The 15882-nt window shown below is 35.3% G+C and overlaps 1 protein-coding gene across 3 annotated transcripts in view; it reads right to left on the bottom strand.

The window, feature by feature from the left end:
* fmnl2a (formin-like 2a) overlaps positions 1–15882 on the bottom strand; it is a 118297-nt gene that overhangs the window by 68090 nt on the left and 34325 nt on the right. For all 3 annotated transcript variants that reach the window (XM_079880244.1, XM_079880245.1, XM_079880246.1), the window contains exon 3: positions 14804–14884. In XM_079880244.1, coding sequence (XP_079736370.1) covers positions 14804–14884 — 81 coding nt within the window. The remainder of the gene's footprint in view (positions 1–14803; positions 14885–15882) is intronic.

Here is a 15882-nt window from a genome sequence, read left to right on the forward strand (position 1 = left end):
TAGAAATCAAACATTACCTTTCATCTCAATGATCCCAAAGGAACTAGTTTCTCAGCAGCTGCGGAATTTTACTTTGCTCCGGTTAGTAATGCGGCAAAAAGTAAACACAGTGTGCCAGCGGCAGGTAATTATGCCGGTACTCTTGCATCATGTGTGGACCGGCTCACTCGGTTGCCTAGGTAATCAATATCACTCCGCTGCTGCTGTAGACAAGGCTTATGATTACAGGGAACAAATTATAACTAATGCAATGTGATGAAAGGTAAGTTTGATTTCTAACATTATTCCCTCAACGGACATATACATCGATAGTCTAGTGTTATAACTGATTTGCGTTTGGTGCACTGTGGAGTGGGTAAAACGGTTTTTAATGGCTGGCTAACATATTGTGGGAATATGTTTAATTTATGTTCATGTGAGGCATAGATGATGACAGTTTAATTTATGTTCATGTGAGTTGACAGTTCAAAGAAGATTAAGTCAAGCAACCCAGTCATCGGACATTAACCTTTGTATCTGTGTACACCTCCTGAACAGTGACATGACTCCAAGTTTTGTCTATTATCATGTGAAGGTATGGGTGATGCTATCAGGCTGATTGGATCATTTGAATGATAGTGTTATGCTTATTCTTGATTGAATCAAGAATCATCCCTCTGCTTTGTTTGACTTGTCTCCACCTCCAAAAGTCCCACCTCCTTGTAAATGTATAAAAACTATACTGTATAGAACTCAGACAGACTTTGGTGACTGCAGCTACCGACAGCTCGCGTTCTCAATAAAGAATCCTGCTGAAGAAACAACCAAGTCTCCTGGTCTTCGATTCTGAGTTTACTACAATATACTCATTGACTCGCGCTAGCCTAGCATCGGCTAACTATCCAAATATAAGGACTGGATGATTTTTTTTTAAAAATGTCTCCACTGATGAATAACAACCAGGCTGACTTAAAAATGAGGTCCGATGTCAAAAATCCCGAACCACCCCTTTAAGGGGTTGGAACAACATGACGGTGTATAATTACTGACAGAATATACATATTTGGGTGAACTAACCCTTAAATATAAGTAGTGTGGGGGTGCCAAACTAGCACTGTGGTCCAGTCTGTTCATGATGTGATCCAGTCTGTGGTCCAGTCTCTTCATGCCCTGTCTGTAAAGTGAACAGATTGACTGATGTTACTAATGGTGATTTATTATTTCATAAACATTTAATAATAACAACAGTGTGACTACTCTATAAATGTTAACCCTTAAGTTATTTAGGCTGTGCTTTGAGTACTATAAATATTAAACACACAAGATTAAAATGTAGGTTACAAATGTTATACAATGGAAAGGTTTAATAACACATTGTAAACGATTAGCTACACCTGAAAATGAAAACTTCCATCATTGAGGGGAAAATAAGATAACGTGCATCAAAATTATGTACCTGCTAAACTTTTCTAATTTGTACTAATTTGCCATACTATGGAAGTAATACTTTCATTGTATGACAATAGCAGCATTGAGAAAGGTTTTCTTAAGCTTTTATAATAAAATTATAAAAATGTATAAACAAGGGCTTGGCATTAACCATAGACTGTAAAAAAATATGGACGTAGTGTCCGTGACGTCACCCGTAGGTTTCTGAAGAGCATTTTTGAAGCCTAAAGTGGGCGTAGCCGTCCGTCGCCATCTTGGCCTTGCGTCACTCCCGGATAACAGAAAATAGGCAAACAGGCGTGAGTGGAGCTGAGGAGCCTGGCTATCTGAAATCACCTAGCTCGACGTGATCGAGTTAGCTGATAATGTAAAACCAATTAAACATTCCTATTTTTGCCCTTCGAAATATTATAATAGTTAAAAGACGTGGCTACAAGTTAGACTGTGTATTACTTCCGAGAGTGTTTGTGTGTGACAGTGATTTATGTGCATAACGTTACATGTCCGTCACTCTTTCATGGTCCGTCAGCGCGGCATCGCTTAAGTTCGTAGAGAGCTTTATTCAGTCCATTTTAAATTCTGATTTTGGCCGTCTCTCAAATGGGTTAAACCATAGATTACCTTTGAAGTGCAAGTAAATGCGCTAGAAAATCCGCGCTCATTCATGTGCATTTATTGCACGGACGGAGAAAGCGCCGACGCCTGCATGATTTCATCTGACGGTAACTTACATAAGTATATTATAATCCATCTGTTCGGTGAGAGCAGAACGAACGAGCATTTATTGACGTTTTAAATTTGAAAACCCCAAAAAGCAACGAAATTGTCAGACATCCATTAGTGCATGTTCACAGAGGAAAACAACTGAAATACAGCGCTGGTTGTTCTCTCGAACGATAACGACGGAATCCAAAGACGTGGGCTTTGTACCCAAGTATTAAATTGTATGAAATAATCCCGGAAAAAAGCACAAACACTGCAGAGATGGCAAGTTCAGCAGCTAACATTTGCTGAGGTGAAGTGTGACGACTAGTAACAGCAGACAAACGGCTAGCACTGACAGCGGCAATCCACCTGTCACTCAAGTGGCCACTGGCCACACCCTTAAATTTAAATATTAATCAACTAAACGGACGAGTTATAAAATAATTCACCCCCCTCACAGTTGTTATGAAGGGCAAAATTAGCTGTATAGACCAAAGCCACATAGAGATCCAGGCTGTAAACATGTTTTTTTCTGCTGTAAAGTTGGTAATTTTAACATGAGGGAGATACAGATTTGACTCACTCCTGCAGCCAGGCCAAGCGGCCAGTTAATGAATTGCAGTTTAACTCACTTCCGTGTTGGTTTCAAGAGAGAGACGGGGAGGTTGCCGCTTGGCATTAACCCTGGTCTTGTAACTTGTCCTTTGGACAAATAAATCGTTCATTCACTTGTAAAAAAAGTAGCATTTTTTTGAAGCAAGGTTATTAATCTGTGTGTAACGTTAACGTATGTGTGTGTGTGTGCGGCTGTAAGTTATGCTTAAATTAAAAGAGCACATTAATATAAAACGGTGATTCAACTGACTTACCTTCGAATTAAGCGGTTGCGTGACATTCATGTTAATACTAGGCATGATGGCATTATAAAACCCCAATTTGCCCTCCAGGTGGGCATTCCGTCACGTGAAAACTATGAATTAACCATCCAGAATACTTTTTAGTTTACATCCATTCACATTGAAAAATTGCCAGCAAAACTTTTACAAAACCTCAAATCAACACATAAGATTAAAAGCCTAAAGCCTAAACTTACAGCTAAAGTCTAATCAACCTAACCTCACCTCTATCGTTAGTTAACGTTAGCCTAAAATTTGAGATGCTAACGGACTCTTCCCAAAGACACTAAACCATTTCTATAAAGTAAATATTCAACGGAAGGGTGTCATTTACATGAAAGAATGTGTCAGAAACATTTGTATGTACTATTTGTGTAATGTTGGTGACAAAACTCACCAAACTTACCTGAAATTAGCGAATGCATCAGTGAAAGACGGAGTTCCTGCTTGTCGTCAGTTAGTTGAGCTCCCCGCCCGTTTCCATGGTAACTCAGTTCAAATCTGGTTCAAATGTAACTCGAGTGCGCGCGCCAATTAAAAGACGTAACGTTAGAAGTCACGCAGAATTTACATAAAAGAAGAATTGATGGAGGGAATTATTTGGTAATCATTTAAAATATCCTGAAATGTGAGGTTAACATTTTTAAGTGTATAGGCTAGTGGTCATCACCAAACTGTAACAGAATGATGAAGCACGAGTGTATGTTTACAAAATCATAGGTTATAATAGGCTATAATATAATGTAATGTGTAATAGCCTATAATATTATAAAAAGCTTTATAAATGGTTAATGTGGTGTAGAAATAAAATTGCAAAAACATTTATTAAAAACTAAACATGATATAGGCTAAGGCATGAATATATTTTGTGAAATATATCCAGGTAAACATATTTACAGATGTAACATGAGGAACAATTTAAAAGATGTATGTTCAATGTATTTTTGAAATAATATATTTTCAAAATGTATTTCAATATATTTAACAGTGCTTCACATATGTGGATAGCATATCTATCCATACATCTATCTATAAATTATAGGAAGGTCTGTCAGTCTGTCTATGTGTCTGTATGTCTGTCTGTTAACAACAACATTTTCAAACTTGACAGGTTTTTTGCTACAGGCACAAGTGAGTGCAGTGTAAAGTTTGACGTTGTTTGGATTAGAAATACAAAAGATATTGTTAAATATATTAGTAAAAGAAGGTAATTGTTTAAACATTCTGGCATAAACACTCTGTCAGCAACTGCTACACTGTTTACTTCTGAATATTGTATTTTATTCACAGCTTTTCTCTGAGTTCACTGTGTAGCCTGCTCTCTGAATCGTGTAGTTAAATTTTCCTTGGTGCTTTCTTCCATGCATAAATAAAAATGTCACTGAACTTTTGCTGTGTAATTGTAACAATGAGCACTCAAACACACCAAAACAAAAATTATTAAAAACACACACAAAAAAACGATTTTGCACGGGCAGTTTGCCATCATTTGTAGTATCACACTGTTTGCTCAAGCGTAGCGTTTTCTCTGAGTTCACCGTGTAGCCTGCTCCCTGAATCATCACGCTTACTCATTTGTGCATGTTAACCGAATCTGTAAGTCAGCTATGCTGTTTACTTCTGAATATATTTCATTCTGGTGCTTAACATTATCACTACTAATAGTAATAGTAGCATGCTATTAACCAACAAAACATATCCTATTCAATGCGTTTACAATCTCTTTCACGGGCATCATTTGTAGTAGCCTATTCACAAACTGTTTTTACTCAAGCGTAGCATTTTCTCTGAGTTCACTGTGTAGTCTGCTCCCTGCATCGTGTAGTTCAATTTTCCACATTTATTTTATGTCATTATTTCAGGATCAGTATTTGCTTTCTACTGTACACAAAATAAAAATGTCACTAAACTTTGGCTGTGTAATTGTAACAATGAGCACTCAAACACCAAACCAACAATTACTAAAAAAACACACACAAAAACTGATTTTGCACAGGCATTTTGCACTAGTTAATATTAATTTATTAATAGGCTATATAGTGCTGGTTTATTGGGGTGGTGTTATAAACTACTGTGATGTTTAAAATGTTTATATGGATATATATAGTCATATTATACAAATCTAGTGATTGTAAACTGTTAAGAAGCAAACAACATGTTCCCAGAACGTTTTATGATAGCCTAAATATAACATTCAGAAAATACTAATAACGTCATAAAGACATTCCAAGAACGTTGTTCTAAGAACGTTTTCTATCAACGTTATGAGAACTTTCATCAGTCACAAATAATGTCATAAAGACGTTCCAAGAACCTTGTTCTAAGAACGTTTTCTATCAACGTTATGAGAACTTTCATCAATCACAAAATAACGTCAAAAAGACGTTCCAAGAACTTTGTTCTAAGAACGTTTTCTATCAACGTTATGAGAACTTTCATCAATCACAAAATAACGTCAAAAAGACGTTCCAAGAACTTTGTTCTAAGAACGTTTTCTATCAACGTTATGAGAACTTTCATCAATCACAAAATAACGTCATAAAGACGTTCCAAGAATGTTGTTCTAAAAATGTTTTCTATCAACGTTATGAGAACTTTCATCAATCACAAAATAACGTCAAAAAGACATTCCAAGAACTTTGTTCTAAGAACGTTTTCTATCAACGTTATGAGAACTTTCATCAATCACAAATAACGCCATAAAGACGTTCCAAGAACCTTGTTCTAAGAACATTTTCTATCAACGTTATGAGAACGTTCATCAATCAGAAATAACGTTATAAAGATGTTCCAAGTACGTTGTTCTAAGAACGTTTTCTATCAACGTTATGAGAACTTTCATCAATCACAAAATAACATCAAAAAGACGTTCTAAGAATGTTGTTCTAAAAATGTTTTCTATCAACGTTATGAGAACGTTCATCAATCAGAAATAACGTCAAAAAGATGTTCCAAGAACCTAGTTCTAAGAGCGTTTTCTATCAACGTTATGACAACTTTCATCAATCACAAAATAACGTCAAAAAGACGTTCCAAGAACGTTGTTCTAAGAATGTTTTCTATCAACGTTATGATAACTTTCATCAATTACAAAATAACGTCAAAAAGACGTTCCAAGAATGTTGTTCTAAAAACGTTTACTATCAACGTTATGAGAACTTTCATCAATCAGAAATACCGTCATAAAGACGTTCCAAGAACCTTGTTCTAAGAACGTTTTCTATCAACGTTATGAGAACTTTCATCAATCACAAAATAACGTCATAAAGACGTTCCAAGAACCTTGTTCTAGGAACGTTTACTATCAATGTTATGAGAACGTTCATCAATCAGAAATAACGTCAAAAAGACGTTCCAAGAACCTTGTTCTAAGAACGTTTTCTATCAACGTTATGAGAACTTTCTTCAATCAGAAATAACGTCAAAAAGACGTTCCAAGAACCTTGTTCTAAGAACGTTTTCTATCAACGTTATGAGAACTTTCATCAATCACAAATAACGTCAAAAAGACGTTCCAAGAACGTTGTTCTAAGAACGTTTTCTATCAACGTTATGAGAACTTTCATCAATCACAAATAATGTCATAAAGACGTTCCAAGAACCTTGTTCTAAGAACGTTTTCTATCAACGTTATGAGAACTTTCATCAATCACAAAATAACGTCAAAAAGACGTTCCAAGAACTTTGTTCTAAGAACGTTTTCTATCAACGTTATGAGAACTTTCATCAATCACAAAATAACGTCAAAAAGACATTCCAAGAACTTTGTTCTAAGAACGTTTTCTATCAACGTTATGAGAACTTTCATCAATCACAAAATAACGTCATAAAGACGTTCCAAGAATGTTGTTCTAAAAACGTTTTCTATCAACGTTATGAGAACTTTCATCAATCACAAATAACGCCATAAAGACGTTCCAAGAACGTTGTTCTAAGAACATTTTCTATCAACGTTATGAGAACTTTCATCAATCACAAAATAACATCAAAAAGACGTTCTAAGAATGTTGTTCTAAAAATGTTTTCTATCAACGTTATGAGAACGTTCATCAATCAGAAATAACGTCAAAAAGATGTTCCAAGAACCTTGTTCTAAGAGCGTTTTCTATCAACGTTATGAGAACTTTCATCAATCACAAAATAACGTCAAAAAGACGTTCCAAGAACGTTGTTCTAAGAATGTTTTCTATCAACGTTATGATAACTTTCATCAATTACAAAATAACGTCAAAAAGACGTTCCAAGAATGTTGTTCTAAAAACGTTTACTATCAACGTTATGAGAACTTTCATCAATCAGAAATACCGTCATAAAGACGTTCCAAGAACCTTGTTCTAAGAACGTTTTCTATCAACGTTATGAGAACGTTCATCAATCAGAAATAACGTCATAAAGATGTTCCAAGAACCTTGTTCTAATAACGTTTTCTATCAACGTTATGAGAACGTTCATCAATCAGAAATAACGTCATAAAGACGTTCCAAGAACCTTGTTCTAAGAACGTTTTCTATCAACGTTATGAGAACGTTCATCAATCAGAAATAACGTCATAAAGACGTTCCAAGAACCTTGTTCTAAGAACGTTTTCTATCAACGTTATGAGAACGTTCATCAATCAGAAATAACGTCATAAAGACGTTCCAAGAACCTTGTTCTAAGAACGTTTTCTATCAACGTTATGAGAACGTTCATCAATCAGAAATAACGTCATAAAGACGTTCCAAGAACCTTGTTCTAAGAACGTTTTCTATCAACGTTATGAGAACGTTCATCAATCAGAAATAACGTCATAAAGACGTTCCAAGAACCTTGTTCTAAGAACGTTTTATATCAACGTTATGAGAACGTTCATCAATCAGAAATAACGCCATAAAGACGTTCCAAGAACCTTGTTCTAAGAACGTTTTATATCAACGTTATGAGAACGTTCATCAATCAGAAATAACGTCATAAAGATGTTCCAAGAACCTTGTTCTAAGAACGTTTTATATCAACGTTATGAGAACGTTCATCAATCAGAAATAACGCCATAAAGACGTTCCAAGAACCTTGTTCTAAGAACGTTTTCTATCAACGTTATGAGAACGTTCATCAATCAGAAATAACGTCAAAAAGATGTTCCAAGAACCTTGTTCTAAGAACGTTTTCTATCAACGTTATAAGAACGTTCATCAATCAGAAATAACGTCAAAAAGACGTTCCAAGAACCTTGTTCTAAGAACGTTTTTTATTAAACGTTATGAGAACGTTCATCAATTAGGAATAACGTCATAAAGACGTTCCAAGAACGTTGTTCTAAGAACGTTTTTTACTCAACGTTACAAGAACGTTAATAACGTTGTATGAACGTTCCGAAAACATTATTTTAGTAACGTTTTGTGCTAACATTTACACAACTTTTAAGGAACGTTAGTGAAAGTTCTGGGAACGTTCCCTGTTAGCTGGGCAGCATCAGGAACAAGTTGACGTTTAATTTTAAATGGCGTCCCGGATCATGACAGAGAATTATGTGTGTGTTCTGAGCATTTGACTGCAGACTGTTTTGTAAACGAGTGTAATGGAGAGTTCGCAAATAAACTTTTTTTGAAAGATGAAGCAGCCAACTGTTAGGATCATTGCAACCAAGCCCCTAAGTTAAGAAAACCCTAAAACCCTAAAACCCTGTAATTTGCTCTGGCCCCCTTCCTGTTCGCAGGAGTGATGAGATACTTAGTACAGATGGTGCCCAACCAGAATGAGACTTTTACCGCCGCCGTTCCCGCGGCGGCAAAATTGGGATGTGTATTTGCTGCCTTTTACCGCTGAGTGGCGCTGTAATCACAGACTTTGAAAAGTGTCAGTTTATTCTCTTTATGACGTAATCTGCCGCGGCAGTAATCTGAGCTGAGGTCACAGATAAATTTAAGATAAATATTGTGGTTAAACGAATTCAAATTCATTTAATTTAAACAAAGTAGACACACGTTAACATTGTGTGCCCAGTTTTTCTATAATTTAGAAAGGCTATGTCAATAGCTTACTTGTCATTTACTTCGTGTTATTTTAATGTGTTTGTAGATTTATTAACTGAAACATAACAGTGAAATAGGCTAAATTAAAATAATTTACCGTAAAATTAAAACATTTTCAGGACTTGCAGTTACTAACCGATGTTAGTCGGTTTAAGCATTATTTGTTATATTCAGAATTAGGCTTACATGTTGTTATGATTATCAATTGAATTCTTTAATAAATAATCAACCACAATGCCTATTACTGCCGCAGCAAAAATAAACCAGTCGAATTTCAAAGTCGTTCGCGAAATTACTATAGGCTATACCGGGCAAGTGACAGGGCAAAACAGCAGCAACTGCGGCATTTTAAAAGGTAAGTTTCCTATCTGTTTATTTAAAAAAAATAATAGGAATAACTTTTTTCATTATTTGAACAAAAATGAGACTGATTGAATATGTTAAAATATAAACAAACAAAGCAGAGAATAAAACAAACTTTTAGGGAAAAAATATAGGCCTATTATGCTCAGAATTGGTTAACATTAACGAAAGCAAAATATGTAAAAAATACATTTCAAACAAAATAAAACAAAACAAATTCGTGGCCGAGTGGTAGGCTATAACTTACGTTTCAAATCCCGAACAAACATGGGCTACTTTTTTATTATTAATTTGATTTGATAGTTCTAAAATATTGCTACACCATATTGTTTTTTTCTCCTATAGCCTATAGGCTATTGAATATTTTATATTTATAAAATAAAATTACCATTCATTTCCATTTTACATTAGGGACACATTTTTTCCAACAGAATGGCTGAATTAACATCTGCATAATAATAATAATAATAATAATAATAAATAAATAAACAGCACAAGGTCTTGTAAAAACACTTTTTTTTTCTTTTTTTTTTTTTCTTTTAAAACAGAGAAAATAGTAGACCTAGGGCTAGGCTATTCAGACGATATCTGTGGTCAATGCATTAACAATAGACTCTCGGAGCTTCAAACGATCTGAGATCGATTCTCAGTATAGCCGACAGTGTTTATGTTTTTCCGTTCTTGATGCTTAAATATGCATCTGTTTATTAAAGTCAATCATCTTGTTTAATTATCAATTGTACATTAACATAAATTTGCTACATTCCAGTTGAGCCGCTGCACGCTATGACATATCTGATGAAGGAAGACTGTCAGCCGATTGCACCAGAAAATGAAGATGATGAAGCTAGTCTTTAATCTGCTAAATTATGTTTTTTTTGTGTGTGTGAATCATTCACGAGATTGAGATGACTGACAGTAATACCCGGCCATAGCAACGGTAGACATTTTCCAAAACAGATCGAACAAATCAGAAAAATACTTTCAATACAGTATTGCTTTCAAGTAAAAAATAAACAATGAAAATGTAAAAGAAAAAGAAAATTAATTAAGTTTGAAAACCCATCGCACATTTCAAGGTATGAATAAAGTGTCGGGACAGTTTATTTATTTAAACAGGATTCGATAGAGTTTATTCCCTTTGTGATGCAAAATAAGAAACATTTTAAATTTATTGTCAAAGAAATTGCAGCTAAATTAAAAAATGAAAACGGTACAAAACGAAAAAAAGTTCAAAGCAACATAAATTAAGAACAGGCGTTTTTCTTTGCCTCTCTGGCGCTGGATATTTTTTTAGTAAGTTTGGTCTCCCTCACTGCGCGCGGCGGGTCTTTCTCGAAATTAAGCATTTCAGCGTAAAAAACACCATACAGCTGATAGCTGTGTGTCATCCACACAAATCACGAAAGAAAAAACTGTAACAAATAGCTTTTGTTCCTTCAAAGATACAACATGCCTTGCTGAATTCACCTCACAATAAAACGAGGTGGGTTAAAGAACTCTGTATCTGCTAAATTGAAATTGTGTGTGGAAAACCTTTAAATACAATCAATAAAACTACAATATATAATTTAATAAGATATAGGGCCTACTGTACATAGGCTATGGACTTTTGGAGATTTTGAGATTAAACCTTAAAATAACTTTGCCTTTGCCTGCTCATCAGGCTGGCTCCAACACTCTCCATATGAAAGACGGAACATTAACACCTCTGTCCTGCACCCCCACGATAAAGCAACTATTGCCTTCTCCAAACCCCCCACAGGCTAGCTGAGTTTGCAAAACAAAACAAAGAGTTTGCCACTCGTCCTGGTGTGCCAAAACACTTCATTATAAACTTCAATATTTCATTCAAAACAATCTCAAAACGCTTTGTGACATTTTGAAAAGCCGTGGATGCATTACTGCCACTGGAACCATGAACGCAAATACTGGTTCTGATTTTATTGTTTGTCGTTTAAACGTCATATATATATATATATATATATATATATATATATATATATATATATATATATATATATATATATATATATATATATATATACATTAACAGAACTGCTTTTGAAATTACGATTGGAATTATTATAGGCTACAGAAGTAAAGTCATTGTATAATATTGTTCCTTAGTGTAAAATGGAAATGCATGGTGATTTTATTTTGTAAATAGGCTATAAGCAAAAAACTATGTTTTAGAACTAGACAAATCTCTCTGCATCAACAATAGACTATAAAATGCATTAATAGGCTAATATAAAAATATCAATAGTCTAAGTTAGTTCGGGATTCGATCCCGTGTCATCTAAATGATCGTAACGTAAGTTCAACCACTCGGCCACGATTCATCCGTTGCGACATGGCCTAACGTTCCAGTGTGTGTTCGCTCACACGAGCGAGAAGCGCTCTTCATTCAAATGAACGCGCCGCCGCGTTTGTCGAACACTAATTCAACATGCCAGAATAAAACCTGGCTTTGGAACAATGCATAGCGCCACTCGTCGTGGTGTGCCAAAAAATTTACACTAATTTAGTTTCATTTATTTCAGTGTTAATGTTTGAGTTAAAAAATTCTCTACAAATTAAATTAACACAAAGTCGGCTGTAAGAGTCCTTTATAGGCTAAGTAAAAAGCAAAGGGCTTACAGTCTTAACATTTAGGCTACTTTGCTTAAATTCGATATATTTATTTTCAGTAGGGCCTAATAAATTTGTAGGGATGTAATTTCAGTATGCTTTACCAACGCTATGTATTCAATTAAAGTTCCAAGAGGTCTGGTATATATTTCCTTCCCAGCTGACACTAATATGCAAGTGCACAGCAAAAATCACAACTTCTGCTTGCTGCGAACGCAAGTTATTTAAGGTGTCTCAACTGTACACAGTCTACCCTACAGTGTGAATTCGTTACAAGGTTTCATTTAATTAATTTTTTTTCCATCTATGTTGAATATGAAAAGTGAACAGCACGAGTAAGATAGGATGCATTATATCGAGAGATGGATATGGAGTGGGTCAGACATGATTTTGACCACTTCATTAAGTTTTGTTTAGTAGAAAACCTTTCTTTAAAGTGAATTTCGTTTTCTATAAATTGTATCTTAATTTTAACCAATTTTTCATCAACCAATTGCCTGTATTTAATAAGTAAGAGAAGCAAATATAACAGACACTAATCATGGAGGCGACCGCGCGGTCACTTGCGTTGCACGTCAGCTGGAGCGCATCTCATCCTAACTTAACGAAACTCAGCGTATGCCTCACACAGACATGATAAATACATCAAATACACAAAGCTTGAAATGTCTTCAAACGAAATAATTCAAAACGAAAAGAAAAGGCTACTCTCTGATAATCAGATTATGTCTTTAAGTGCATTTATCTCTAGGTGCGTTCACTACAAATATGGCGATCGTCAACTTCATCTTTGCAGTCGACACTGTCAGAAAACACTAGTTTATTGATAAAAATCAATGCACGCATCACCGGATTTACAAATACACATCTTGCTTGTTGCACGCACACATATTATGTCGACAAAACGATATTATGATATAACGAAATATTATGTTGAAATAACATTATTATTAATAATACATCTTTTAGAATATTTGATTAAATGCTGATTGTTGCGCTTGTTCAATTTAATAAAATTAAAACTTTAATTGTGATAATTAAAATAATTGAAAATTAAATATTTAGTGGCCAAGTTTTGCTAATTTATTATATAGGCTATTATATGCCTATTGCCTATATTAAGTAGGTCATATTAAGACAAGGCATATATTAAGTTATTTTAGCTGTTATGAGAAAAAATAAATCTAACGAAATCTAAAATCTAAATCTAATAAATCTAAAAAAAAAAAATTCTAACGCCAATTCAACATGCCAGAATAAAACCTGATTTTTGAACAATGTGTAACGCCACTCGGCCTGGTGTGCCAAAACACTACATTTTAAACTTCAATGTTTAATTCAAAACAATCTCAAAACGCGTTGTGACATTTTTTTAAAGCAGTAGCCTAGCCTATATACATTAAGGGCATTGAAACCAGGATCTTTGCGCCACCTGGCGGTCATTTCGGGAACGACTTTGAAATGCGGCTGGTTTATTTTCGCCGCGGTGATTTCGCCGCGGCAGCTGGCGCGGCGGTAATAGGCATTCTGGTTGGGCACCATCTGTAGATTGTCCTCACTCAATGGCTGGCTGTCTAAGTGGTGTCCGCAAAATAATATAGAATTCATAGACAATTGGAAAAGTTTTTGTTTTGGGGCAGACCTGACCTGTTGAAAAGAGATGGTATTCATCCCTCCTGGGATGGTGCTGCTCTTCTCTCTAGTAATATGGCACATAGTCTTAGAGCTCAAACATGAATTGGGGCTCAGGTCAGGAAGCAGACAGACTGGCTAAACCGACCGTCCTCCAAGTATATGCAGAGCAAAAGGTGCTACACACAGCCGAGCGATGCACAATATACGTCTGGTCTCAGATTCTGACGGCAAGGCCACAGACCGCCCACTGTCCATTTACTGACCTCCTGATGTATATTTTATTCAACACTGGAAAGTCGAAAGTTGTGCTTAAAAAGAACCAGGTTTATATTATAAGCATTTCTGATGAAGAACTAATCACTGGATTTACCAAAATATGAGATTCAAGTCCAAATCTTTATTTGAAGTAACCATTATTTGAATAAATTAAAATGTTCTATTTGGTCTACAAATAAACAAACAAACTGTGGTTGGTCACTTTACAGTACATGTTGCTGAGTCAGACTTCTTGACTAAGTGGGCAGTTCTTGGCCAGAATAAACTGCAATCTTGACCAGTCTTTAAGGCGCAAGTCAGATGTGAGTCTAGGTTGTGGACTACTACATTTTACTCTAATCTTTAGATGGTCTGATGTTTAGGCGTATCCTCTTTGCTCCTTATTACTTTACTGTCACTGGGCCAAGTGGTTGACATGCAGTTTGGGCCATCATGCGTTCATACATCTGTCTGACATCAGAAAGTTGTAAAAGTTCAGCTCGTTTTCAATAAACAGTTGTTTTGGAGGAAGTTTTAAGTTTTGAGTTCTGATTCCTCATGATGTGACCCCTTGACACTTTCCCTGCACCAGAAATCAGCTGTAAAGCAAGGTGTATCATTTGATTCCTATCACAGTAATCAAGTTTGCCAAAGCAAGAAGTAACTTTTACCCCAATAGGAAGTAGAATGCCTCCTGTTCCTCTCCATACTATTGTATAGTAGCAATAAGGGCAGCACTGTAGCCAAGATAACGGAGTTATCAGGAGCTATTTTGTGTCTGAGGTCACCCATCCCAGCCTTAACACACACACACACACACACACACACACACACACACAGGCCAGTCCGCACTGAGGGAATAAGACCAGAACTCACCTTTCTGGTCACGGCCGGGTCAAGATAACTCTGTAACTTGTGGATGTATGTGTGAGGAGGATTCTTCACCTGGAATCGTTCCTGGAAAAGAGAGATAAAAAGATGTGTTCATGGTTATACTGATTTTCATGTAAAAGTGTTAGCAATTTCTATGTTAGTTTTGTGCTAGTATTGTAGTTGTATGAGGAATATGGAGTGGGTTTATCCAATTTGTGGGACTTTACTTTCAGTCTTCACATCACCGAAATGTTGTCCCAACTAGCTTAACAAAGTAGTCTGAACAATTTTATGTTGATAACATTGATAATTTGTTAAAGGGATAGTTTTCCCAAAAATTCTGTCATCATTTAATCACCCTTGTGTTTTTTCAAAATCACAAGCCTTTTGTTAAGATGTTATAATGAAGCCTGAGAGATTTCAGTCCCTCTCTTGGAAGTCAATTTCATCAAAACTTTCAAGCTTCAAAAAGTTCATAAAGACATCATAAAAGTATCGATCTGACTTGGTTTAATCTAACTGCTAATTTTGCAATTAACAAACTGGCTAGTGGCTAAACAAAGTAGTCAATTACACAAACACAAGCACACTACTGTAAATTCTCCTAAGAGAGATTAATCATCTTTCGGACTAAACTACTTTCAACTGGCCAATAGTGTGATATTAACATGTCCACATGTCTGGCCGTGTGTCCATAATCTTTGTCAGATGTCTTAACTTCATTAAACATAAGTTTAATGAAAGTTCAAAATGTTAAAGATAGATCCAAAAATGAAATAATCTGATGCATGTTTTCTCCACAGGTCATTACAAACGATTTGATTTATAAATATCTTTACAAAAGAAAGTGCTAAAGAATGGAAGTAATAACAAAGTGATTATTATTAATCATGGCAACACTTCATATCGATAGTCCACTTAAAGGGATGGTTTGGAGGAAAATACAGTAACAAATGTATTGCTTATGGTTAGTAATACATTAACAAATGTTAACTAATAGTTAGTAGAATGTTCAAAAGTGGACTATCGAAATAAAGCGTAACCGGAAACACTTTACAATACGGTTCATCAGTTAACATTTA

Source organism: Squalius cephalus, assembly GCF_949319135.1.
Source record: "Squalius cephalus genome assembly, chromosome: 9".
Lineage (NCBI taxonomy): Eukaryota > Metazoa > Chordata > Actinopteri > Cypriniformes > Leuciscidae > Squalius > Squalius cephalus.